Below are 26,876 nucleotides of genomic sequence, written 5' to 3'. Positions count from 1 at the left end.
TCTGTGGAATATTCAAAGACGAGCACATGTGAGCCTTGGGAAGGCTCCCGCAGAAGTTGGCCATGCAACCGCGTTCAACAAGTATTGATTCAAGTGCCTGCTAGGTCTGTGCCCAGTACTGAGCTGAATGCGTCTCTCCCCGTCCGTTCTTGCTCCATCCACATTTTTCTGTAATAATGCTGTCAATAAAGTTGTTACTGAATATGTAGTTTTGCATATGACCTCAGAAAATCCTTCCTTATAAAAATTTTTTTTAAAACAGTACCCAAGATGAATGACAGCCTGTTTGTCAGTTTGGACAGACTTTTGCTAGAATTTGGTAGGTATAAAATAAAAATAAAGAAACGCGTTAACTCTTTGTAGTATCATTTGCTATTTTAACAATGAAGTGAAGTCACAAAAGAGTTCTTTTAGTTTTTCAGTATGAGCAAGATATAAGTACTAAAGAAGATATGATTCAACGAATTAATAGTAAGTAGTTTTGCATGATAAAAATGTCTTCGTTTTTAATATTTTTATGGCATATAAGGAAATAGCAATTGCCTTGCTTAGGGTAACTTATAGTTGGTGCCAGTTCTGTTTGGTGCCTAATAATGAACTGTTTATCCTAACTACAGATTTTCAGTAATAAAATTATGTATTCAGTATTTAATTTGTGTTGAAGAATTTTGCTTTAAGCTGAAATGACCCTTTTACTAAGTGCAGTTGAAAATAATGTTATTTTTCTCAAATAACACAGGTGGTTATTTCAAATATTTGAGTGAGTCAGAGACCAGGATTGATGGATGCCATATTTTTCAGAAATAATACTGAGAATATTAAGAGTGAACTGGCAAGCAACTTACATAAATATAGTATTTTAAGATTCTACAGAAAAAACTATCAAAAGAAAATAGAACCATTAGTTTCTTAATAGTTCTGAAAAGGTAGAATTTGGTTATCTTTTCTGTAACAAAAAAATACAGGTTATTAAGAATTTAATTTTTTAAGAAACTATATTTTTATCTTGTTTTAGTCACTAGTAAAAAGAAGGGAGTTGAAGGTACATTTAACAATTGATATGGAATTGATGAATAGAAATTTCACTTTTGTTGAAAATAAAACATGTTAGTACTGTATATGAGTAAATATTTACATGAACTCATGGCATCATAAGATGCCATTGATCTTAGATATCACTTACTCTAACCCTCTCACGATAAAGGAATGCTTATCTTTCTCTTCAATCCCAAACACAAATCCTTAGCTTTAAGGTCTAGGAGCAAGCCTGGCTCTGGTTCTGTGCTTTCAATATAGGGCCCTTCCCATTTCAAGCCTCATTTTCTCTCCATTCTCTGGCTGTCTTATTTTTAAGTAAGTTGCCAAACCCTTTTTTTCTACTGTATTTGTTTAATTTATGATTTCTACCTTAAAAAATTTTTTTCTTTTTCAGAAAGCTTTGAAGATATTAAACAAAATAAGGCAACTATTTGTAAGATACAGGAAACGATAAATACAACAGATGAGGAAATTGGTTATTACTGTAAACATAGTAAGGAAATAAAAGACAACTGTAGTAAGTGAGTATTTGAAAGAAAAGAACTTTCAGTAATTGTCGCTAGATTCTTCTTGGGGTTTTTTGCTTGTTTTTTTAAAAATATATATTGATTTCAGAGAGAGGAAGGGAGAGGGAGATAGAAACATCAATGATGAGAGAGTCATTGATCGGCTGCCTCCTGTACACCCCCAACTGGGGATTGAGCCCATAACCCAGGCATGTGCCGGGACCAGAATCGAACCATGATCTCCTGGATCCTAGGTCGATGCTCAACCACTGAGCCATGCCTGGCTGGGCTTTCACTAGATTCTTCTATCAAGGTTTCTGAGTTTATAGAAGCTGCTGTTTTAAAATAGTATTTTATATCAGCACAGTGATGAATTAAGTCTTAAATTGCCTTGTAAGAAGGGATCACAGGAAGTTCAAAAGAAAAAAAGAAGTCATCCTGGCCCGTGTTGCTCACTGGTTAGAGCAGCGGCCTCACACTGAAGGGTCCCGGGTTTGATTCATGGTCAAGGGCACGTACCTGAGTTGCAGGTTTGATCTCCAGCCCCAGTCTGGGCGCGTGCAAGAGGCAAACAATTGATGTGTCTCTCTCATGTCGGTGTTTCTCTCTCTTCCCCCTCTCCCCATCTCCTCCCCCCTTCCACTCTAAAATCAATGGAAAAAATATCTTCGGATGAGAATTCTAAAAAAAATGTATAAGAGGAATATTTTGTTCTTACCATCTGATTTTATAATTCATTTTAGCCTAGTTTTTTCTTAGTTCAGGAGGGTGTAACAACCTGACTTTTAGTTTCAAAGGAGAAAAAAGCCTCTCGTTAGCCCTTATCCTAGCTCTGTGAATGCTTACTCCAAAAGAATTTCTTAGGCAAGATCTTAGAAGTATGATGAGAAAGAAAGCCTGATGTTGCAGTGTTACAGAGTATATTCTAGAAATGCCATAGCAACACACAGTCCAGCCATGTTACAGTTACTGCTTCCCTAGTCATGGTTCCAAAACAGGTTTTATACAAAAATTAACAAATTATAATAATTGAGCATATGTATGATTGCAATGAAGGGTGGCAGTGGTGGTGATGGGAGATGGGAATATTTTTCTTGATGGAAGCTAGTTTTCCCCAGGAAGGAAAAGATTTATTTTTAAGTGGTTACATTCATTTTCTTTCTCTCTTACAATTTGTTTATCATTCTGAGATGTTAATTATATTTTTTTCCATAGCTGGAAGCCAACATGTGATGTTTTTCATAAACATGAAGACTATATGAAGGACCGATTTACTGTTTATCAGGAAACAATTGAAAAAGACAAGTACACCACATATATTAATTTAAGTTTATAAATTCCATAAGTATTAATAGGATATGCTTTGTAAAAATATGAATTGAAAAATGTAGAAATTTTGTACCCTGGGGTGGTTTTTTTGTTTTTTGTTTTTTATTTTTTAACTTTATTGTTTACACTATTACAGATGCCCCTCATTTTACCCCCTTTGCTCATCTCCACCCAGCCCTCGTTCCCCCCTTTCCTCTGGCCAAGTAAAGCCAGTGTTTTGGACTCCTGGGGTGCCACTGGAGGCCTACCTATTTGTTATATAGCTCTGTTTTCCCTGGATTTGTTTAGGTATGTCTTTAGAAATTATCAGTAGCAATTACTATAGCAGAGTACTTCAATTAATGGTGCTTCAATTATGACTGAATTGTTAGAGGCAAACATCTGGGGGAATAGTTAGCTGTAGATTTAGCTTATGAAAAATTTGGAGTATAGGTTTCCCCCGCTACCCAAGAGTAGAGCATTCTTCTGAAACCTTTCATACGTTGGAATGGCATAAAGTGAAGAAACAATTAACATCAATTGCCAAAAAGTTTTAAAATATGTTTAAAATAACTATAATAATTTGTTAATGGATGCACAGTATAAAAAGATGTAAAATATGACATAAATAGCATAAAATGTGGGAGGGGAAGTAAAAGTGTAGTTTTTGTATGCAGTTAATGGTGAGTTGTTATCAACTTAAAGCAGTGTTATAGCTGTAAGATGTTCATGGTAGTATCCACACACAAAAAATCCTATAGTAGGAGACAAAGAAAGGAATTAAAGCATACTACTTCAAAAAATAAGTCACAAAGGAAGACAGCAAGAGACAGGGAAACAAAGGAACTGGGGAAAAAAACAACCACTCAGAAAACAATAAAATGTATACCAGGAGAGAAGTAGCTAAATTGGGGAGAAAGAGACTTAACTTAGGGGGGATAGAAATTCAGGAAGTGGCCCTGGCTCCTTTGGTTCAGTGGTTAGAACTTTGACCTGAAGACCAAAGGGCTTCAGGTTCCATTCCTGGTCAAGGACACGAGCCTCAGTTGCAGGTTCACTACCTGGCCCGAGTTGGGACTCATACTGGAGGCAACCAATCAATATGTCTCTCTCACATCAATGTTTCTCTCCTCCCCCTTTCACTCTCTCTAAAAATCAATGGAAAGAAAATCCTCAGGTGAGGATTAAGAAAGAAGTGATCAAAAGAACCAGGTTCTGCCCTGGCTGGTGTGGCTCAGTAGTTTGGGCATTGTCCTGTGCACCAAAAGGTTGGCAGTTCAGTTCTGGTCAGGGCACAAGCCGGGTTTCCGGCTCAATCCCCCAGTGTGGGGCTCAGTCCCCCGGTGTGGGGCCCGATCCCCTGGTGTGGGCGTGCAGGAGGCAGCCTATCAATGTTCACTCTTGCATCAATGTTTCTCCCCCTTTCCCTTCCTCTAAAAAAAAAAGCACCAGTAAAACATTAAAAAAAAAAGAGAACCAGGCTCTGCAGTGTCTTTGGGAAGAGAGCTAAAAAGAGATCACTAAGTGGGACAAGTTCAGTCATTGGTGACCTCAGGGAGGGTCGTTTCATCGGAACGGTGGGAGTGGATGTTACATTGAAGAGTGAATAACTCAGGTAGTGAAGAAGTGCGAGTTGGAAAGAGTGATGGAGATAAGGAAAATCTGAAGGGCAAACAGCGTTGAGGGAAGCAGGGATAAGTAGATATTCCACTTGCCTTTTATGCTTCATTTAGTAGACTTTGACAAGTGATATTTAGAAAGTTTTAAAATATACTCATAATAATGACATCATTTTTTAAAATTTTAACAGAAAAATGTACCAAGGTTATGTATGTCAGTATAAAGATGTTTTGAAGCAATACCAACTAAAATACTCAGAATCACCCCTTTCACGTGAATATTATGAGAAGAAAAGAGAACATGAAGAAATTCAAAACAGGGTGTTGGCATGTACTGAACAACTAAAAATGAATGAAACTATTTTTATGGAATTTCTAGGTATTAACATTTTTATTATATATTGTTTATTTTAATAGTGGCATCTTTATAATTAATAACAATCTAATATATGACTTTCTTTTTCAGTGCCTGCTCCCTTTCCATCACTTACTAAATGGACATTACATATGTATCCACAATAGTATTTCTACTTAGAATTTTTATTAGATAAGTATTATTTCTGTATTTTAATTGTTATTGTGTTTCTCTGGTGAGAATCACATGGATTTGTTCTTTGTTTAATTAAAAAATTTTAGAGTTTATAAGTCATCTGGGATTAGTTTTCATATATGTGCATGTGATCAGAAGCATGCAGTTTTAATGAGAATAAAGTGGTATATGTATATAGTTTAAGTGGCATATCTTAGCAACCAAACCAATGAAAAAGTCATCTTGCTCTGTCTTACCAAAGAAATAATTCCAATTAAATTAATTGGTTATTACTTGTTAGGATGGAAGGTGGTAAGGAGGTGAGTCACAATTATTCACTCATCTGTAGAAATTCATTGGGTACCTGCCTTGTGCCAGGCAATACTAAAGACTATACAAAAGCTTTCTTTGCAAGGAGCTTTTAGTAGAGGCGACATACGTGTAAGCAAGTAATTCTGATACAGTGGCATTGTATTAGATGCTTAAGTAATTCTTCATTGGTCTAAATCTCATTTGTTTGTCAAGATCTTTCCTGGTGATGAACTTGGAACTTTAATCCTCTTCCAACCTCCACAATCCTTCACATGCTTTCTGTCAGATTATAACTCCACTGTTCATACTGTCTTCTTTATCCCAGCATTCTCCCTTTCTTTATTCTGCTTCATCCTCAGTTATCTTTTTACTCCTTTGCTGCTTGCTCTCTCCATGTTTGTGTTTTAGCTTATTCTGTTCTTAGTTCATTTGCTTTGCTGCCCATTTATGTCTTAGCTTCTCAGTGGGAAGGGGCAGAGGTTGGTAGATACAGAACGTACAGCAGGGGTTTAGGGAGTTGGATGTAGGATGGGATATGTATGAATGCATGGCAAACAAGAAGCTGTGCTAGAGGTAGGAAGAGGATTTAAATGTCTATATCTAAAAAGTTAAATTGATACTTTTGATAACAGCATAGCATTATAAATAATGTTCATCTGAAATTTTATGTTCTAGCATATAAGTCATATTTTAATGCAGAATAGAAAAGGTCTGACAAATTTTCTCTGGAATTCTTGTTTAGTATCCTATTTATTTTTAAATTCTCCTAAATGGATTGTAGAGCAACTTAGGAAATTGTAGTAGCTAATAACCATGCATGATGTCTATTAACAGCTAAGAAATTCTCTACTTGAAATTGGGTATAAATTCAGTTCAAGCAGAAAGTCCAGATAGAAGATCTGGCTTTCTTTTGAGATCTGCAGGGTACACTAATGAACCTTACAGAGCAAGAAAAGGGTGGATTTTTAATGTTGACTTTGGAAAAAATAAATAGTGGAAACGCAAGAAGTTAGATTTGAACCTGAATTGGCTTTTTTTAATTAGTCATGCCAAATGACATGATAACTTGGCTAAAAAACAAAAGCACGAAACCACACTGTAAAAATATTTAAGTGAAAGAAAAAATCTTAAGTGTTTTGGATGAAATGTTATTTTTAAGCTCAAAATATAACAAACAATTATCTTTGTCAGTTTGACAGATGTTTATATTATTCTGTACGGTTGTTAATATTGGTTATTGCTCATGTGGAACATATATATAAATAATGTTACATTAATTATTTCTGATATAGTACATATATTATAAATGTAAAGTTTGTATGCATAACATAGTTCCTTAACATATAAGTGTTAATTTGAGATGTAAAACACAGGATATTCTTAGACATGTCAACAATTTTTCCAAAATTTCATGTGAATTGAAGAAAGAAGTAGATGAAGTGAAAATAGAAATTAATTATTTAAACCAGGTATATATTTTGTTATGTGTTTCTAATATATATATTAATGTATAAGTGTAATGGTATATTACTTGATGGCCTTAGAAGAGCTGTTTCTAAAGAGCCTAAATATGGACAAAGGCTTATGATAATTTGTTTGCCTCAGATTGCCTTTGGAGCCAAAAATGTAGATATTGAGTATATTTAACTCTGTATTTGGGGGACTAGTTTAACTTTCTTTATGGGCTAAGGAAGAAAATGATGAAAGAACAAGATATAGCTTAATAACGGGAATTTAAAGGCGTTAAAAGAGCCATAAGTGTTCTCAAAAAAGACAAGAAGACAGTAAATGATTTAAAGAACTTAATCTTGAAAATGTATGACTAATCTTTATAGAGCTAGGCTAGAACTAGTTTAGCCTTTAAGACTGATGGTGCATGATATTTTTTTGAATATATTTTTAAATTGATTTTAGAGAGAGGAAGGGAGGGAGAGAGAGAGAGTGAAACGTTGATGTGAGAGCGAAATGCCGATTGGGGGGTTGAACCCAAAACCTGGGTATTGTGGCCTGACTGGGAATTGAATCTGCCACCTTTGGGTGCACAGGACGATGCTCCTACCAACTGAACCACACTGGCCAGGGCTCTTGAATACATTTTTAGTGCCATTATTGAAATGTGGCTTCTATTGATAGGTATGAGAACTCATCAAAATCCAAAATTTTTCAGATTTTGAGAAAAATTTAATAGCTAATTTTCTAAATTTTCTGAAAATTCTGTTAAAGATGGTATATTTATCATTCGTAGATATGAGGTTCCAGATAACAGTAATGCCATTTGGCTTTCTTTAAAGTATATGGTAATTAGGTCTCTATGTGGGGAATCTGTGTCTATTCTGCTTATGACTATCTTTTTTAAAAAAGAAGGTGACACTATTACAGATGTAATAGTGTCGACAATAAATAAAAAAAATAAGGTGGAAATTCATTGAAATCTAGGTTTGCTAATGGAGTTGTAAGGATAAGTTAAAGGAGCAGGATTTATTGTTAATTTTACTTTGTTTTAGCACCTTTCACTAAACAGTAGCTAATATTACCAAAAAGATAAGTCTTGTGATTATATAGAAAAAATTATATTTATTAAGATAAAGCATGTTCCTTAATACTTTGCGAGTAATTATTTTGTTTTGCTTTATCATTTCTCTTTTTAGCAGATTGCAAGACTTTATGAAACCAAGAATCTCTCAGAAACTCTGGAAGAAAAAGCTAAAAATATAGAAAAAAGGAAAGAATTGAAAGAAAGGTATAGGTAAACTTTAAAATGGGATTTTATGTGAACAGATATTCTGCATCTAGCAATTTTATTCTATATTCTATCCCAATCCACTAATATTTACATAGTATCTATATACATATTTTTGTGCAGGCTATTTTCAATTCATTTCTTATGAAGAATATTAATTTATACTTTTAAATATTATGGACTAATTTTTAAATTTGCTTGTTATTTAGTACTGCCAAGGATAATTGTAGAGAGAAATAGGGTAGCAGCATCATACTCACTGTTCCGTCGCCTGTCGGTTGTATATTTTATCCAGTTTTCCATGATGATTCACTAATAGGAACAATGGTGGGGGCAGCAATGTACTTACCTTTGTATCATCCTGTCACCAGCTTGACCAGTTCTTCCTCTGCCACAGAAAATGATGAGCCAAAATGCTACTGCATTGTGGCATCATATGTCTCCTTGTCATTCATCCTAATGATGATAAAATAGACATCAGTGGTGGAGGCATTTAAAAAAAAAGATTGATTTTGTCTGTTACTGTGTGATGAAAAAACAGATATATTACTATTGCTATTTCTGATAAACTTTCTATTTTTTTCATCTCCCTGTACCTTTTTTTCTTCTTCTTAAGTTCCTCTCCTCAGGCTCCATTGCTCTTATCCTGATTTTTCTACGCACTCCTCTCCCAAGTTAATTTTCCCCTACTCCCACGTCTCACATTCATGGTAATGTGTCTTTAATTTTGTAACCCAATTGGTTAGAAAAATAATAAATGTACAGAATTTCACCTTACTGACAAATTTTTAATATAAAAATTCTCTGTGTGTAGAGGAACTTATATAACTAGTGATTTTTACTTAATATAGATTTTGATAGTTATCAAGTAATGTAATTATTTAAATTAACCATCAATAATTAAAATTATTTCTTTAACTTAGGGAAAATTCAGTGAAATTATTCTCCCAGTAAAAAACTTAGACTTATTTATGATCATAATGTTGCTTTAATGGTTTCTATATTCATGCTAGTTGATTTATTTCTAAATCTTTTTAATTTTGAAGTATTTCAAAATCTAAGGCATGCTATTTATAAAGTTTTAGTTTAAAATATTTTTGACATGTTTAAAAAGTCTTTTAAAATTATAATGTTTTAAAAATGAGAGTGTGATATACTGAGAAGAACACGACTTAATCAGGAAAGGTGTGTTTTAGCCGTGACACTAGTAAGTAATTTAATAATATTGGGTAGATGTTAAATTCTCTGGAACTTAGTTTTATCTGTGAAATATGGAGCTTTAACTATGTAATATTTAAATGTCTCTTCTGGCTTTAGTATATGTTAATTTTATTGAATTTATTGGGATGACGTTGGTTAATAAAATTATATAGGTTTCAGGTGTACGGTTCTATAAACATCATCTGTATATTGTGTTGTGTGTTCACCACCCAAATTCAAGTCTCCTTTCGTCAATATATGTTAATTTCTTTCTTCACTAATATTTTATGTAATTCACTCTTCTCTTTAGAATTTTTCAAAAAGATGAACATGTACTTATATTGAATAAAACCTCTCAGAAAAGTCAATTATTTCTTCCAAATGAATCTCAGAAATTAGTCAGACCAATAAATATTCTATCTTCAGAACCAAGAGTTATAGGTACAGTATCTGTTTATTTTCGAAAACTTAGTTTTCTTTGCAAACACCTAGAAGAAGAAATAGAAGCAATTTTAGTTCTCATTTGTCGTAACCAAAAACAGAGTGCTAGACAACTATTGACGCGGGAACGTACCACTTTGATTTTTTCTGAGAGCAAACAAGACATGCCTTTTATACTTTTTTCTCTTTGAAAGAGAAATCTTTTTTATATTACATTAAAAAAAAGGGTCCTGTCTGGTTGCATGGCTTATTAGAAGAGAATGAATAATTAGATATTTTTCATTTGAGAGGTTGTGTTACTGAGATATGTGATTAAAGGTGGGTAGCCAACTTGTGTTAATGATATTTGTGACTTAGTCACTAAGATATTTGAATCATGATTCTTTCAATAGATGTTCAGATTAGATTAACTACATTGTATTAGATTAAGTACATTGGCTATTTTTGTCCCCTGGTCATTAATATCACCACTCTGTCTTTGGTTCCCCATTATAAAGATGTAGTTTTGCCAGCTGGTTTTCATTTTACAGTCATAGTTACTGTAACAACTATTACATAGTGAGGAATTAAGATTTTTGTAACAATTTCATAATTCTGTATTTTAATTTAAATTACATATTCATGTGACTTGATTTTTTAAATGACAATGTTAGGTTAAGTGTTGAGTATGATATTTCAGTCTTTCTCTGGAATTGATTAAAGTTGTACAACCTAATAACCTAGATAAAGAAGACAGTTCTGCGAATCAGTCAAAGCTTGCCAATGTTGACTCCAAACAAAAAGAAAACAATGTACAGGTAGGTATTTCTTTCTAATAGTATAAATTAAATACTTGCTTGCATTGCCGTAGTCTGTTTGGCTCAGTGGTTCTATTCCAACCAAGGGCACGTACCTCGGTTGCAGGCCCAACCCCCGTCAGTTGGGGCACTTGTGGGAGGCAGCGAATCAGTGTGTCTCTCTCACATCGATGTTTCTCACCCTCTCTTTCTCTCTTCCTCTTCCCCTCCCTCCTCCCTCCCTCCCTCCCTCCCTCCCTCCCTCCCTTCCACTCTCTCTTAAGAGCAGTGGAAAAATATCCTCAGGTGAGGATAAAAATAAATAAATGCTTGCATTATATGAGATAGTGCATTTAGGACATGCTGTGTGTGTGTGTGTGTGTGTGTGTGTGTGAGAGAGAGAGAGAGAGAGAGAGAGAGAGAGAGAGAGATAAATGTATTAAACCAGCCATTAGTATAACCTCAGGGTCTAAAAAACTTGAGAGAGATTCAACAGGGCAGCCTGAGCATATACTGTAGCCTTCTCATGTACTTCTAAAAATAATAGGAAAGATATTTAGAAATACCAAGCCCTGTACCCAGTAGACCAAAAAATGAGACATTTCTGAAGAAGGAAAACAGGATTGGATTGAAGAGGGAAATTGTGGCCCAGGATTTGCATAGAATACTCTTATAGAGGTTATGGGCCTGAAAGCAATGAATAGGGCAGTTGATTGGTTTACTTTAGTGGCTGTTAGTTTAGCTAACATCTGTTCATCTCATAATCCTTCTGCCTTTGGCCGGGCATCAGCAATGGGATGACTGTCTCCAGGTGGAAGCAGTGAGTATAAGAGCTTGGGTTAGGGAGAGATGGTACTCTGGGTGGTTCTTGATTTGCATGAAGAACAAGGAGCATACCACCCAGAAAGCTATCTGCTGGTGTGGCACATCTCTCTTCCTTCATTCTTTGAAAACAGTCCAGAGGGGAATTCTCAATGAAAAGTATAATTGTTTTCCATTAACTCATAATTAGTACAAACAGATAAAGGGGTAGTAATGACCAAAGTAATTAGTGAAACTTATTAATTCTAAATATATATGAATTATTTGCTTAAAAATCTGGTACTAAAATTCTCGATGATACCGATATGGGATGAAGGGAAACAAGTTTACTCAAGTTCTTTTATTTGGGGATGGAGGTAAGGAGAAGATACAAATACTAATGAACTCTGTGTATGGTTGGAAAAAAATGTAAATTTATGCATATGTTAAACATTTAAGGGTAACTAACAGTAAAGAAATGGAATGTGTACGTTTTAAAACAGTAGAAAAAAAGATGAAACAAAAATTAGTCCAATAGAAGGCAGCATGGGGGAAAAATAAAACAGCTAGAAAGTATTTCAAATAGAAAACAAATAAGGTGACAAAAATAGCTCTGAACAAATCAGTAATAAGAAAAATACTATGGAATGTATAAACAAAATACAGCTATATACTATTAAAACAATACCTGAAACAACTTGACAAGTGAAGGCTGAAAATAAAAGGGTGGAAAATATATATCAGGCAAATGCAAACAAAACAAAACCAGATGTAACAGTGCTATATAAGAGCTCAAGATTTAAAAAAAAAACATTAGTAAAGATAAATATATTCCATATTTTTAAAAAGAATAATTCACCAAGAAGTCAAAACCATGAAGCACCAAATTATACCTTCAAAATATGTAAAGCAAAAACCGAAAGAATTTCAAAGAAACAATTGAATCTACAGTTAAAACAGGATAGCTCTATCAAAAAAAATTGCTGACTCTGAGTTTAGGGGTTGTTTGGCTACATGTGAAACAATGTATAACCAAACCATGACATAACGTTAAATAAGATAAACATTTATTTTTCTCTTGCCTGCCATGAGATTATAAATTGACTCAGATTCACTTATCATGGCTCATAGCACCATCTCCACAATTTCATTATTTCTTAGGTTACATGTATGCCTTCTTTTCCTGCTATCCTTAAATGCTAAGCTTTTGCTTCAAGGTCACATCATCATCAGAAGCTAACCATTTCAGATTTGCCATTATATCTGCCTTCTAGGCAGAAAAGAAGGGGAGAGAGGCTAGCTGATTCAGCCCCATTTAAAAAACAATTTTTTAGTTGATTTGAGAGAGAGAATGGACGGAGAGAGAAACATTGATTTGTTTTTCCACTTATTTATGAATTCATTGGTTGATTTCTGTATGTGCCCTGACGGGAACGAACCCGCAACCTTGGAGTATCAGGATGACACTCCAATCAACTTAGCTTCCCTGCCAGGGCTCAGCCCCATTTTTACAGATCCATCCTAGGAGCTCTTTTAAACAATTTATAATAATGTTTCATTGGCCAGAACTTAGTCATATGGTTACCTCTATCTGGGGAAAGGTTGACAAATATAGGTGGTTTTGTTTTGGCTTTTTTAAAAATCAGAACACAAAGGGAAAGTAGATTTTGAATAGGATAGAAAACAAGCAGTTTCTGCCACAGGAAAAAATCAAGTAAGATAAAAAGGTGAGTAAGGATGTAGAAGATCTGGATAACACAATTAACAAACCTTGTATCTAACATACACAGAATTCAGTTAAATTTTCTTTTGTGGTAGTCACCAAAATTGACCAATTAATATAACAAAGGATATCTAAACCAATTCTAAAAAGTAGCAATCTTTACTTTTCTTAAGGAATGTTATGATGGTTTAGCATTAGAAAAACCTATCAGTATGTAACATTAATAAATGATTGCAGAGGTAAAAAAATTTAAAATAGGAGATTTTTAAAAAATAATGTTAGGGAGACTCCATACTACCAGATATCAAAATGTTTATTTTTTTACACTTGTTGAGATAATTCACATTTAAAATTCACATAATATGATTCAGTGGTTTTTAGTATATTCACAAGGTAGTGTAACCATCATCACTGTCTCATTGCAGAACATTTTCATCATCCCAAAACACTTTACAGTGTTATCAAAATGCAATAATTATAACTCTGGAACAAGAAAAGACAAACTTATTAGTGGACTACATTAAAATAAAAAACTTCTATATGACAAAAGATACTAACAAAATTAAAAGACAGTGATGGAATGGACAGGAGATTGGTATCCAGAATGTATAATACATAAAGAAATACATAATTCTTAAAAATTAATAAAAATTAAAATGGGTCAAAGATAAGGTATTTTACAGAAAAGGAAAGACAAAGGGTCACTAAACATAACAAGATGCTGACCTTAGGAGTACAGGGAAATGCAGATTAAACCAATGAAGATACCTGGTTTCACCTATCAGTTTTCAGATATCAAAATTGCTAATGTCTAGTGAGGTCAGTGATAGTGGGAGTATAATTTGGTAGGACTACTTTGGAGGACTGATTCACAGTACTAATTGAAAGTAAAAATGCACATACTCAGCAATGTTACTTGTCATCTAGTGTAAACAAATACTTAAAATACTTGTACTAGGAGACATACAAACATGTATATTATATAAAACATACATCAAAAGAACACTTGTTCTTTAAAGGACAGATGTTCCTTAAAGGACAAGGTATTTTTCTGTGATCTGAAAGCACAACAAGATAACAAAATTAAGAGCAGTGGCTGTTATAACAAAAATAAATGGGATAAACTTTTCTATTAAGTTATTTTCATCTTTGGTCAAATAAGAAAAATTAGGGACTCTTTAAAATGAGTAACTCAAGAATTAAAGACTTGAAACACAATACAAACATTAGTAAAGCAGTGGTTTAGATATTATTAACATTTAAAGTTAAAAATGAAATATTAACTCTTTCATACATATGTAAAAAAGAGTCTCAGGTTTTAATCTTTTAACCTGCCAGTTTACTTTCCTGAGTTCAGTTTAAGAGGTTATAGAGGATAGAGAGATGTAGAAATCAGGTAATCAATTGAGAAAATGATAAATTTACTTGGTTAGCCATGAATAAGGGATAAAATATTAAAAGGTTTACTGTAAATGTAGAAATACTACCAAGCACAGTTATTATACTTGTCAAAAACATCAAATTGCTTGAGAGTTAAATCTTTTTTGTTTCCCAGTTTTTATTTAATGTTTCATATATAGTGGTTTTAGTTAAAGTTTGTAATTGTTGATAATAATGATAATGATGGTGATGGTGAGGGTGACAGTGCTCTTGGAGAGCTCTGAGTAGCCATAGCAAGCCAAAAATTTTTATTGTTTTGTGTATCCAATTCTAATGCTTAATTTCTTTTCTTCAGGTATCTAATGACTCTGCTGTGAATGCCCACTCAAAGTGTTCACATGTTACGGCTGTTAAAAGCGCACATAATTTTATGCAGTTCAGGTAACTTTTAAAAATAAAATGCTTTAATTTCTGAAGTAATTTGTCAACTTACCAAATCACATAAAAATTATATTTATTGTATTTTAGATTGTTAACCCCACAGAAACAGTCAAATTTCAATCAGTGGTTTGAAAAAGGAGATACAGGTATTTATTTGCTGTTTATATTTTTCCGAAGAATTGGTACTAACAAATTATATCAGGTTTTGATACTATTCAAATAAATTACTTGGATTGTTTGCATCTTTGGTTAACTGGCCATGTTTGTTTGGTTTTTAAGTACATTTTCCTCTAAATATAAAACAAATACATTTCAGTGTAGAAAATTTGAAAAACAGAGAAAAACATAAAAGATACAAAAATACCACCACCCAGACATAACCAACTCTATACATACTAGTGCATATTCTTGACTTTTTTCCTATGTATATGTATGTTTTGTTCTTTTACACTTTTCCCACAAATTTGAAGCATGCTATGTATATCATTTTATATTTTTTTCTTCGCACTTGGTATACAATTGTTGAGGGTCTTTTTCCATGCCATTCAGTAGAGTTTATTTATAATGACTGTATAATATGCCATTGTATGGATATGCTACAATCTATTTAGTAATTCTCTCAATCTGAATATTTTTGTTTCCAGTTTTTTTGCTATTAAAATAATGCTACTATATTCTTTTACATAAATCTTTTACTATCTTGGATTATTATCTTTGAATAAAATTATAAGGTCACAGGATATATATATATGAATTTATTATCTTAGAAACAAGTAGCTGTTGGAATTTTGACACAACCTTGAAAATACTAACACATTCTCTCTCTATGTGTGTATATATATACACACACATGTATGTATATATTTTTAATATATACATATATATGCATATTTTGGTAACCCAGTAATGAATAATAATTATTCCACTCATAGGCTATATAAAAGTCTTCACTTCTTCTTGTCTGTAGCATGTAGATTACTGACTTCTATTTTAAAGTTTTAAACATGGCCCAATCTGGTAGTATAAAAATTCTGTAAATATATGCATATTCAGAATGGTCATATAATATACTATTTATCACACTCTCGATATAGGATTCAACCAATACAATATGCTTATTTCATGCAGATCGATATTCTTCCTCCTTTCTTCTGGAATAAAGAAATATATCTTATCTGCACAGGGGATCTGTTCCACCTGTTTATAATTCTCCATATATGCCAAGCTGACACAGTGTTAGACAAGGAAGGAATGGCTAATCTCTAGAAGCAGTATATCACTAGTACACTTAGGTGGGAAAATGCATATATCTGGTGTAATTCTAGTTGCCATTGAGCAGATACGGTGAGATTTCATACTCAAGAAGGCATATAGTTATCTTAGAAGAAAAAAAGGCTGTTCAGTAATTTCCAAGCATATTTTTTGAAGAAGTTAATATATGGTAAAAATAATAGTTGTGACTTAAATGCAAGAGGCAAAACTATAAAGCCTTCATATTATAAAGTAGAAAAACATCTACTCAGGATAAGAAAGGATTTCTATTAAATAAGAAATAAAAAGCCCAATCATAAAAGAAAGATTGATGAATTTGGCTGTATTAAGATTCAGAATTTCTATTCATCAAAAGACAGTTAAAAAGGATGGCTAGGTCACTAAGCCATCATCAAACACTATAAAAAGAATGGAAGGCAAGATGATTTAGAACTGTCAAAAGACTAGTTTCCAAAAATGTATAAAGAACTTCTACAAACCAAGAAGAAAAAGACAGACAATCCAATTGGAAATATGTGCAAAATACACAAATAGGCACTTCAAATAGAGAAACTTTTGTGGCAGGTAAACGTCTGAAAAGTTGCTCAGCAAATCAGGAAACTGAACCATAAAACCACAATGAGATATTATTACACATCCATCAGACTCACAAAATCCAGAAGTCTGACAATACTAAGTGTTGATGAGAATGTAGGGCTATAGGAACTCTCAACTATTGGCAGGAACTGCCATTTATAAATGACCATATATTGAAATCACACCTAAATTATAATTGGAGCTAATAATTTTGTCTGGTGATATTGAATTATTTCCTAGAGTAGCTCAGGATGATCAGTTGCCACAAGAAAAGTTGGTAAATAGTTTGGAAACTAAACTTAAAAATAGTTTAACACCTGGTAAAATGGAAGATACACATACTCTATAACTTGTAATTCCACTCCTAGGTATATACCTAGAGAAATACAAGCGCATATATGCAAGTATATATGTAAAAGAATGTTTACAATATCAGTTTGTAATAGCTTCAAAGCAGAAACACCTCAAATGCCCATTTGCAGTAGAATGGGTAGATATATTGTGTTGTGTTTGGACAGTGGGATACTTTATATCAGTAAAAGTAAGTAACTGTCTATGTGTAACAATACAGATGAACCTCACAAGCATATACTAAACAAAAAAAGTAAGATAAAGAGCACTTATAATTTCATTGTGTAATATTTTAAAACAGAAAAAGTAAGCTATATTGCTTAGGTGATAATTATATAAAGCAAATCAAGGTAATGATTATTACAGGAGTCAGGATAGTTAGTGGTTACCTCCAAGGAGGAGGATATGAGGAATATAGGACCTTTTAGAGTACTCACAGTTTTCTCTTTCTTACATGTATGGTGGTTATGTGGGTGTTCTCTTTATAATTTCGTTCTTTAAACTGTTCATATAGGTTTTATTCTCTTAGTATTGTGTTGAATTATATGAAATTGCCACTTTTGTAGATCAAAAACAGTTAAATATTGGCAATTTCATACGGTCTTACCATGCTTTATTTATAATTAAATTGCAAAAAGAAAAAATAGTTTGCTCTCATAACAGATGCTGAGTGTGGAGATAAAGGGACAGTAAGACAATTGAAAGAATCAAAATGTACTTCACAAGTAAGTCAAATGTTTGGTTTCTAATTTCTCGGCAAAATATTCTAATTTAAAATATTCTTTTTACATTTTTATTTCAGATTTAGTATAATGAAGATTATGTGAGGTGTAGATGTTGTTAGCTTAGTAATCAAGTAGCTATGATGTTCCAGAATCTATTCCTTAGAGGAGTTTTAGATTAAGCTACAAAAAGTTTACATGAAAATATACAGAAATAGTTGTCATTAATAATTTGACTATATATTGACACCAAAGCTAAATCATAACTGAATAAGACAATTTTGTTTGGTAAGATTGAATAATTTACCAAGGCAATTTAAGATCAGTGAGCCATAAAAATATCTTCAGAATATTATGGAAATCTATAATGATGATATGTGTAGATAATATATACAAATTTGACCACACTAGAGGTTAAAACAAGAGAAACAAATTGGTAGTTACAAAATAGTCATGGGAAAGAAAGTATAGGAAATATAGTCAATAATATTGCAGTAACTATGTATGGTGCCAATTGGGGTGCTAGAAATATTGTGGGGAACACTATATAAAGTATATGATTGTCTAACCACTAACTGTACACTCAAAACCAATACATAATAAAAAATTAAAAATTAAAAAAGAACTTAAAAAAGCAACAAGAGATACAACATAATAGTATTTTGCTGTAAAGAAATACAGGTAGAAAGCACATTTAAATTTTTTTGGTGGAGTGACCCACACTGTTTCTGTAATGGGATTTGGTATAACAAACATATTTTAGAAATCACATTGCTAGTGTACAAAATAATGTAAAGGAAAATTAGTTATTCAAGCTCTCAATCTTTGCTGAGAGAGTATAATGAATTTGTAAGGGGGAAAAAAACTGCAAAGAACATAACCAATGAGAACAAGATGGCTTAGAAATAAATTACTTCTCCCTTTCAAGGAGATAACATGCTCTTGACCCAGAGCATGATGTGGAAATTTTAAAAGAAAAATCATTCCTATCCATTTTTTCCCTGGTTATCATTTACTTTTTCAGGTGGGAATAGGAGAGGTGGAGCTGGGAAGAAAATAAAATTTTTCCATTTTTTGGACAGAGATATTTGGGTATTTCACCAACTATTCTTATTTTACTTATTTTGCCTATGAAATAACATCATACATTAATACGGTATTTTCCACCTCACACATTTTTATGTATATGAGCTTATTAATGCAATAACATTCATTTTTATAGTTTTCTGTTACTTTGAATTTTCAGGTTATATATGAAGAACATTTTGGGAAGCCAATAGATAATAATGATGAAGTAGAAGAAAGGACTGAGAATTTTCCACAGACTCCTGAAATTCCTTTATTTTTAAGAACTCCTGAAGCTGTGAAAACACCTGAATCTTTGGAGAAATTACTGTTCCCTAAAACTCCCCCATTTGAAATGTAGGATTTTAATTAATTACAGTTAAAGAATCTATGTATTGAGTTATATAAATAATTGATAGGAATAGTAAAATGCCTAGTACCGTTAAAAAGTTTATTATGGAATATTTCATATATGCAAAGGAGATAGACACTAGTATAATGAACCTATGTACCTATAACCCTGTTTGAACAATTACTCAATTATTAACATTCTGCCATGCTTGTTTCATATATCCTCTACCCCATTTTTCTACATTTAGTTGAAAATGGCATAGATCCTAAGTACTTATCTAGTGCAATAGTTTATATATTTAAGATTTCCAAAGGATAAAAAAACCTATGGGGGAAAAATTTAAATGCCAAGCTAAAAAGCTACTATCCCATGTGGTAGATTGTAGACATCATTGAATAATGTTCCAGCAGTCATTTTTCCTTACATTGTAATGTCTAAAGCAAGAATTGCTTTTCTGTTAAATAACTTCAGTAGGCATAAATATATCTAAAATGATTTTTTAATTTTGGGAATCACAGATTTGTAATTTACAGCCAAGAAAAGAATGCTGCATTTTGACCTTTTTGTTTTGTTTATCTCCCTGAACCCTGAGATTTCTCTAAAACATGTCAGACAGATTTCACTTCATTAGGAATCTCACCTGTGTTCTTCCGCTGTATTTAAAAACAATTTTTTAAAATCCTCACCCAAGGATATGCGTATCAATTTTTTAGAGAGAAGGGAAAGAGAGAAACATCAATGTTTGAAAGAGAAACATCAGTTGGCTGCCTCCCGCCCCAACTAGGGATCAAACCTGCAACCTAGGTATGTGCCCTGACCAAGAATGGAACCCACAGCCTTTCAATGTATGGGATGATGCTCTAACCAACTTAACCACGCTGGCCAGGGCTCTACAGTGTACTTTAAATTGCTAGTAAGAGTTTTATATATATGAATGTGATGCTGTTGACTCAAACACAGCATGTTCAAGTGGAACTCATCAAATCCAAGAACTATAAAAGGATGCAGCAATCACATGCTAAAACCTCTTTTTATGGATGAGAAAACCGATCTATAAAGTTAAGTGACTCATTAATGGAGGTAGTTATGGAAGTTATCTTCAGACTTCTATGATATTTAACAAACACTTCATAGCACTATGTCTAAGAATTTATAAATATTGGTCATTGAAGATTCACAACAACTTTAAGAGACATAAGTACATGGTTATCCCTATTTTATAGATGAGGAAACAGAATTACAGATGATATAACTCATTAGTGTTGAGATTCAAACCCAGGCAGTTTTGCCTCCAGAATCCATGCTTTTAACCACTGTGTTATATACTGCCTTGTCTAATTATTTTTCCCAAATCATTTTATATTTAACTCCTTTATGCAACAATCTGTAATGATTGGCTTCTCATAAAGATTAAAATTTTGTGACTGGTTTTCAAGACCTACAGAATCAGGGTTAAGTGTCTCAACTTTGAATCTCATTGCTGCATTCAAGTCCCAACTCTGGTGCTTACATTCTTTGGAGCAAATTATTTAACCTTTCTATGCATCAAAACCCTCTTCTATAAAATGGAAATGATAATAATAGTACGTATATCATAGGGTTATTTTGAGGAATAAAACATGTTAGTGGTGATGGAAATACCTAGAATAGAGCCTGGCAATATATTCTTAGTAGGAGTTATTATCATTCCATAATTGGTTATTCTGCTTTATTTAACATTATTTTCTGCTTAAAACCATCGTTTTCTCTATAGGCTTGTCACTTCAATAGCTACTTTCTCCCTTTCCCTAATGTGTCAGTTCTTACCTCTATGCTAGTGATTTTCAACTGGTGTGTGGCAAGAATTTTTAAAACCTACACTACCTGTTTAGTCAGGCGCACTGACCTCTGTTCTCTTAGATTGTCAAATAAAAAAATGACAACAGCAACAATAGCTGTTCAGTGTGAATGAATAAAAATTATACCTACTTTTTTGTCAGATCAGTAAAAAATATATTTTTTGGTGTGCTGCAGATTTTTAGTAATTAGTTTATATGCCATGAGATGAAAAGGTTAAAAATCACTGCTCTATGCCATTTCTTATGGTATTTACCACTCTGCAATATTAAATAATATATTTTTAACATTTTGGCAATTTCTTATTTCTCTGTAACAGAAACAGAAACACAGTGCCTGAAGATCAAACACAAAAGGAATCTCCTGGGATTTCTTTTCTTATGAGTTATACTTCTAGATCACCTGGATTGAATTTATTTGATTCTTCTATATTTGATTCAGAAATCTCATCAGATAAGGTAATATAAGAAGCTAAAGTTTTATTTCTAAAAAAGAAATGTACACTGGAACCTCAAGTACTTTTAATTGTTTAGTACCAAACTATCTTAGGGTAGAGGCACATTTTTAAAAGATTCTGAATATTGATAATATAGCAGAGTTCACCCATTATCTTTTTGTTTTCAAATTCAGGTGCCCAAATTGACATATTTATATAAAAAAATCATCTCAGGTTAGGAATGCTTTGAATTGCAGTTAAAGGCAGTTTAGAAATTAATTTGGCTTTATAGTTTGTGTTTAATTCTAAACAAATTTCCCATATTTTCAGTGTAAAAACTGTTAGTCTTTTCATCTACATGTGTGTATATAGCACATCTGTGATATTTTCAACTACAAAGATAATTTTTTTTAAAAAGCTTGTTTTACAGAGAAAACAGGCTTTGGGTAGCAAAACTTGATCTGAAGTGACATGAAGCTATCATACTTTCTATTACTTTTTTAAAAAATTTATCTTTATTGTTGCCCGGCCAGGCATGGCTCAGCAGTTGAGCATCAACCTAGGATCCAGGAGATCGAGGTTCAACTTCCGGTCTGGGCACAGGCCTTGGTTGCGGGCTCATTCCCAGTGTGGGGCATGTAGGAGGCAGCCGATCAGTGATGACTCTCTCATCATCGACGTTTCTCTCTCTCTCTCCCTCTCCCTTCCTCTCTCTGAAATCAATATATATTTAAAAAAAAAAAAAATTATCTTTATTGCTGAAAGTATTACAAATGCCCCCTTTTTTCCCCCTTTGACACCCTACACCTCGCATCTGCCCCTACCCCCAGGTCTACTGCACTATTGTCTGTGTCTGTGGGTTATACATATATGCATATAAATTCTTTGGTTAATCTCTTCCCCGCCCCGCCCCCTGTCAGTCTGTTCCATGCTTCCCTGTCTCTGGATCTCTTTTGTTCGTCAGTTTATTTTGTTCACTATATTCCACTTGTAAGTGAGATCATGTGATACTTTTCTTTCTCTGACTGGCTTATTTCATTGAGCATGGAGGCGGGAAAACAATAACAAGAACCTGATCTGTAAAAAGCTTTCAGAATAAAGCAAGTTAGAATTTTAGGTTATATTAATATTCCAAAGTAGGAACTTCCTCAGTAAAACATATGTCGTCTACTAATATTTTATCTATTGCCAGAATAAAATCAATAAGCCTTATTTTAATATAAGTAAATGATAGGTTTTGAAGATAAATCTGTTTTTAAGTACGATAGTTTCCTATATAGAATGTTGCTCTTTTGTCTGCTCTATTTATGTTTATTAGAAGGACCAGGCTTTAGATTCAAATATAAATGCTATGTATACTGTTCTACTGATTTCATGAGTAATATTTAATGGAAATTATTTTTCAGTTTAATGAACACTATTCTCCAGCAAATTTAAATCCTCTCTCATCACAACAAGAAGTTGGTAAGCGATGTGTAGTTTGCATCTATATTCATGAGGGTTATTAGTCTGTACTTACTTTTCCAGTAATGTCCGTTTCTGGCTTTGGTGTCAAGGTAATGCTGGCTTTATAAAATGAGTTTGGGAGTATTCCCTCCTCTTTGATTTTTTTGGAAGAATTTGAGAAAGATTGGCATTAATTCATCTTTAAATGTTTGATAAAACTCACCAGTGAAGCCATCTGATCTTATTTCTGACTGTGTTATTAATATCTCTTTGTATCTAAAATATCTGTTGACATTAAAGACTCAGTATAATCTGACCAGTGTGGCTTAGTTGGTTGAGCATTGTCCCATGCACCAAAAGGTCTCCAGTTCCATTTCCAGTCAGGGCATGCCTGGTTGGGGTGCATGTGGGAGGCAACCGATCATGTTTCTCTCTCACATCAATGTTTCTCTCTTTTTCAGTCTCTTTCTCTCTCTCAAATCAATAAAAACGTATTTTTAAAAAACAGGGGGAAAAACCCATCTCAGTATATTTGATATATTTGATAAGTGAAATAAATCAGACAAATACCATATGATTTCACCTATATGTGAAATCTAAAAAACAAAATAAAGGAACAAGCAAAACAGAAACCCATAGATACAGAGAACAAACTGGTGGTTGCCAGATGGGAGGGGGGTTGGGAGGCTGAGTGAAAAAGGTGAAGGGATTAAGAAGTACAAATCAGCAGTTACAGAATAGTCACAGGAATGTAAAGTATAGCTTAGGGAATATAGTCAATAGCATTGTAATAACTATATATGGTGTCAGGTGGGGTGCAAGACTTACTAGGTTGATCACTTCCTAAGTTATATAAATATCTAGCAACTATGCTGAACACCTGAAACTAATATAATATTGAATGTCAACTGTAATTGAAAAATTTTAAAAAATTAAACAAAGCCAAACAAACAAAAAAAACCTAAGCATATCTGAAATCAAACTTGTTCTCTTTCTGCTGTACCAATGTTCTAGTTGTCAAGACTCAGAACATCAGTGATAATTTTAACTTCTGTCTGTGTCTGTGACTACATTCAGCTAATCATCAAGTTTTATCAGTTCTTGCTGAAATATTTCTGTTTTCTGTTTTCATTGAAATCATAATTCAGACTCTTACTACCCTACCATTCATTTGGGCTATTGCAGTGACATTGTAATTAGTCTTTTTATTTTTTCTCCTTACCTAAAGATCACAGTCCAATTAATCTTTATGCATGATGTTGACCATCTCACTTCCCTAGTTAAATACATTTAGTAGCTCCCCATACAGTATCAAATTGTGCTCCTCCTTTTCTAGCCTAGCTCTAACTTAACATTTAAGACTTTTCTCTTATAAGAGTAACTGTGCTTTGGCCAGACTGAAGAACTCTTTGCAAACCAAATATGCTCACACTTTCTTCTTCCTGGTATCCTCAACTTTGTCTCTTTCTCAACCATTTTTTCAAGACCAAGTTCTCTTCCATAAAAACTTTTATTTTCTCCTTCAATCTTCTATTTCAAAAAGATCTCTCCTTCACTTCTCTGAACATCTCTTTTTAAAAATACTTCTTACATTCTACCACTTGTCATTATTTATGAATATATATAAAATCTCTTCTAATCACAGTTTATTTGAGGGTAGGAACTGTGTTTTATTCCCCCTTGAATTCTCCACAACACCTAGACTTCTGCCTTACACAGAATCTCATTAGGAGATTCAAGATCCGAGTTCTTTCTACATCTGTGGCTATATTATATCTAATCTGTTAAGTCTCACGTCTGTCTACTGAAGTCAATGGAAAAATAAAGTGAGAAAGGGAGAGAGGAAGTACTCAAGTATCTGTAATCAATCCATCCATCCATCCACCTACCCACCCACCCACCCACCCTACTGCTGGTTGGCTCAGATTTATTTAGGGTGAAATAACTGAGATGTTTAAACATATATGACATTTCTAAGTGGCACAAAGTAAATTGTCTTGCTTAATGTACTCATTGAATTGGTTTTCTGTGAAACAATATAGGTAATTTAAAAGACTTGTTTCAAGTAGATCTGGATTACTGTACTTTTTAAATTGTTTAACAACAATTAAAATTATAATTAAGCCCTGACCAGTGTGGCTCAGTGGTTAGAGTGTCGGCCCTCCCACCAAAGGGTCATGGGTTGGATTCCTGATGAAGGGCATGTACCTGGATTGCAGGTTTGCTCCCTGCCCCCGGTATGGGTGCTTTTGGGACACAACCAATCTCTCACACATGGATATTCTCTCTCTCTCTCTCTCCCTCTCCCCGCCCTGTCCCTCTACTCTCTGAAAAGCAATGGAAAAAGTATCCTCAGGTGAGGATTAATGAAAAAAATTATAATTAAGATATTGAAAAATATATTTATAGTATTAAATAATAAGATGAATGAAAAACAGTATTTTTCCTTAATAACAATTCTCGGAATTGTTATTTTTTACATAAAGTTGATTTTTAAAATTTCTTTTAAAACTATAGAACCCTTTTCACTGTTCTGTCAATTTCCTAGAACAATGTCATTTATAGTAATTGTAGTTACTCATAAATAATAGTTGAATTAGTTTCACTTGTGCTATGTCTCTAGATCCAACATTTCTTTCTCCATTCCCTTTGCTATGATTTTAGGTAAGGCCAAGCTTTCTTCTCTTTTCTATTATTACCATTTCTAGACACTCTGTTCCAGCCTTTTTACACATTCTCTTCCGAATAACCCTTATATAAAGAAGTACAAATCCTGCCATATCTCTGCCTGAAAATGTTTAATGGCTTCCTGTTACCTACCAAATGAAGTCTAGATTCTATAGTTGGACATACAGCAGTTTTTTCCAAGCTCACCTTCATTAATTCCCTTTTAATAACTCCTCATTATTTCTCAGTGCTCCTGACAAGCTGAACTGATTTCTGTCACCCTTATATTTTCTGTGCATACCTGATTTTGTGCCTTTGTGCTCTGCTCTCCATTTGAGGTCTTTACCCCTCCTTCTACCTTATATGCTTGAGTTCAGATTACTTTAAAGTAGCATTTAAGTTTGAATCTCTGTAACTTCCATACTACAAAGGATAGTACTTTGCACATAAGAGGAATACAGTTAAATTATCTGCACAATAGATAAATGAATCAGTGTTATTCTATTTATTGTATGCAGTGTACTGTAATTTAGTAGGTTATACAAATTACATAACATGAATAGCATGATATTGTGTATGTATTTTCTTCAGGAAACTTATTTGGGAAACCAGAAGGAGAAGATGGCTTTACATTTTCTTTTCCATCAGACTCTTCATCTCATACATTTGGAGCTGGAAAAGATGATTTTAGTTTTCCATTTTCATTTGAACAGGATCAAAATGCAACACCTCCTTCTTCTGTAAAAGGTTTTTCATCTTCCTCACAAAATACAACTCAGTTTACTTTTTTTTGAACTACTAATTCTTGAATTACTAATTTCTTGAATTATTTTATGGTTCTATAATCCTCTAGGGCATAAATTTACATTATTAAAATATGAAGACCACTTTTTTGTTGATTAAAGCAATAATGGGTTATCATAATTATATTATTTGATTATATTATTTAAATTTTGAAGGAAATTAAGCCCATGTAATTTAATTTTGTTTTCATTGTGGTATTAGCTATCACTCTCATTATTTTGGTTTTGATTTTGCAAACCATATTCAGGCAGAACTTTCATTAATCTTAATAGAATTTGATGCGTTTTCCTTTACTCTATATTATAAATATTAAGCCTGCTTCTCCACAGAGCCTAAGTTTCATTATGGTAGTATTTTAGATGCTTTGATAAGAACAAGAACTCCTTCAGGCCATCAGAAGACCTTTTAGCAGTAACTGCAGAATTAATGTTGAGGTCTACTTAGTACTTTACTGAAAAATGCTTTTAAAATTACTGTGTTTCACTTCACTGTCCTGTTACAATATAAAGAGCAGTACCTTACCTATAGTGACTAA

General features: G+C 33.1%; 1 protein-coding gene across 1 annotated transcript; it reads left to right on the top strand.

Annotated features, from left to right (window-relative positions):
* Window positions 1-270: 270 nt before the first annotated feature.
* On the top strand, window positions 271-26,331 carry LOC308563511 (protein SIX6OS1; the record flags this gene model as incomplete). The annotated part of the gene is made up of 17 exons (XM_081150700.1): window positions 271-319; window positions 415-471; window positions 1,433-1,559; window positions 2,760-2,849; window positions 4,663-4,850; window positions 4,938-4,980; window positions 6,661-6,781; window positions 7,961-8,052; window positions 9,563-9,693; window positions 10,417-10,490; window positions 14,729-14,814; window positions 14,902-14,960; window positions 17,677-17,738; window positions 18,982-19,157; window positions 21,308-21,446; window positions 22,831-22,888; window positions 26,129-26,331. 17 exons carry the CDS (start codon window positions 271-273, stop codon window positions 26,329-26,331), a joined length of 1,755 nt encoding a protein of 584 aa, XP_081006826.1.
* Window positions 26,332-26,876: the final 545 nt, after the last annotated feature.

Source organism: Miniopterus schreibersii (assembly GCF_964146895.1).
Source record: "Miniopterus schreibersii genome assembly, chromosome: 1".
Taxonomy (NCBI): Eukaryota; Metazoa; Chordata; class Mammalia; order Chiroptera; family Miniopteridae; genus Miniopterus; species Miniopterus schreibersii.
Note: the sequence above shows the minus strand (reverse complement) of the source record. Positions and strands in the feature narration are given on the sequence as shown.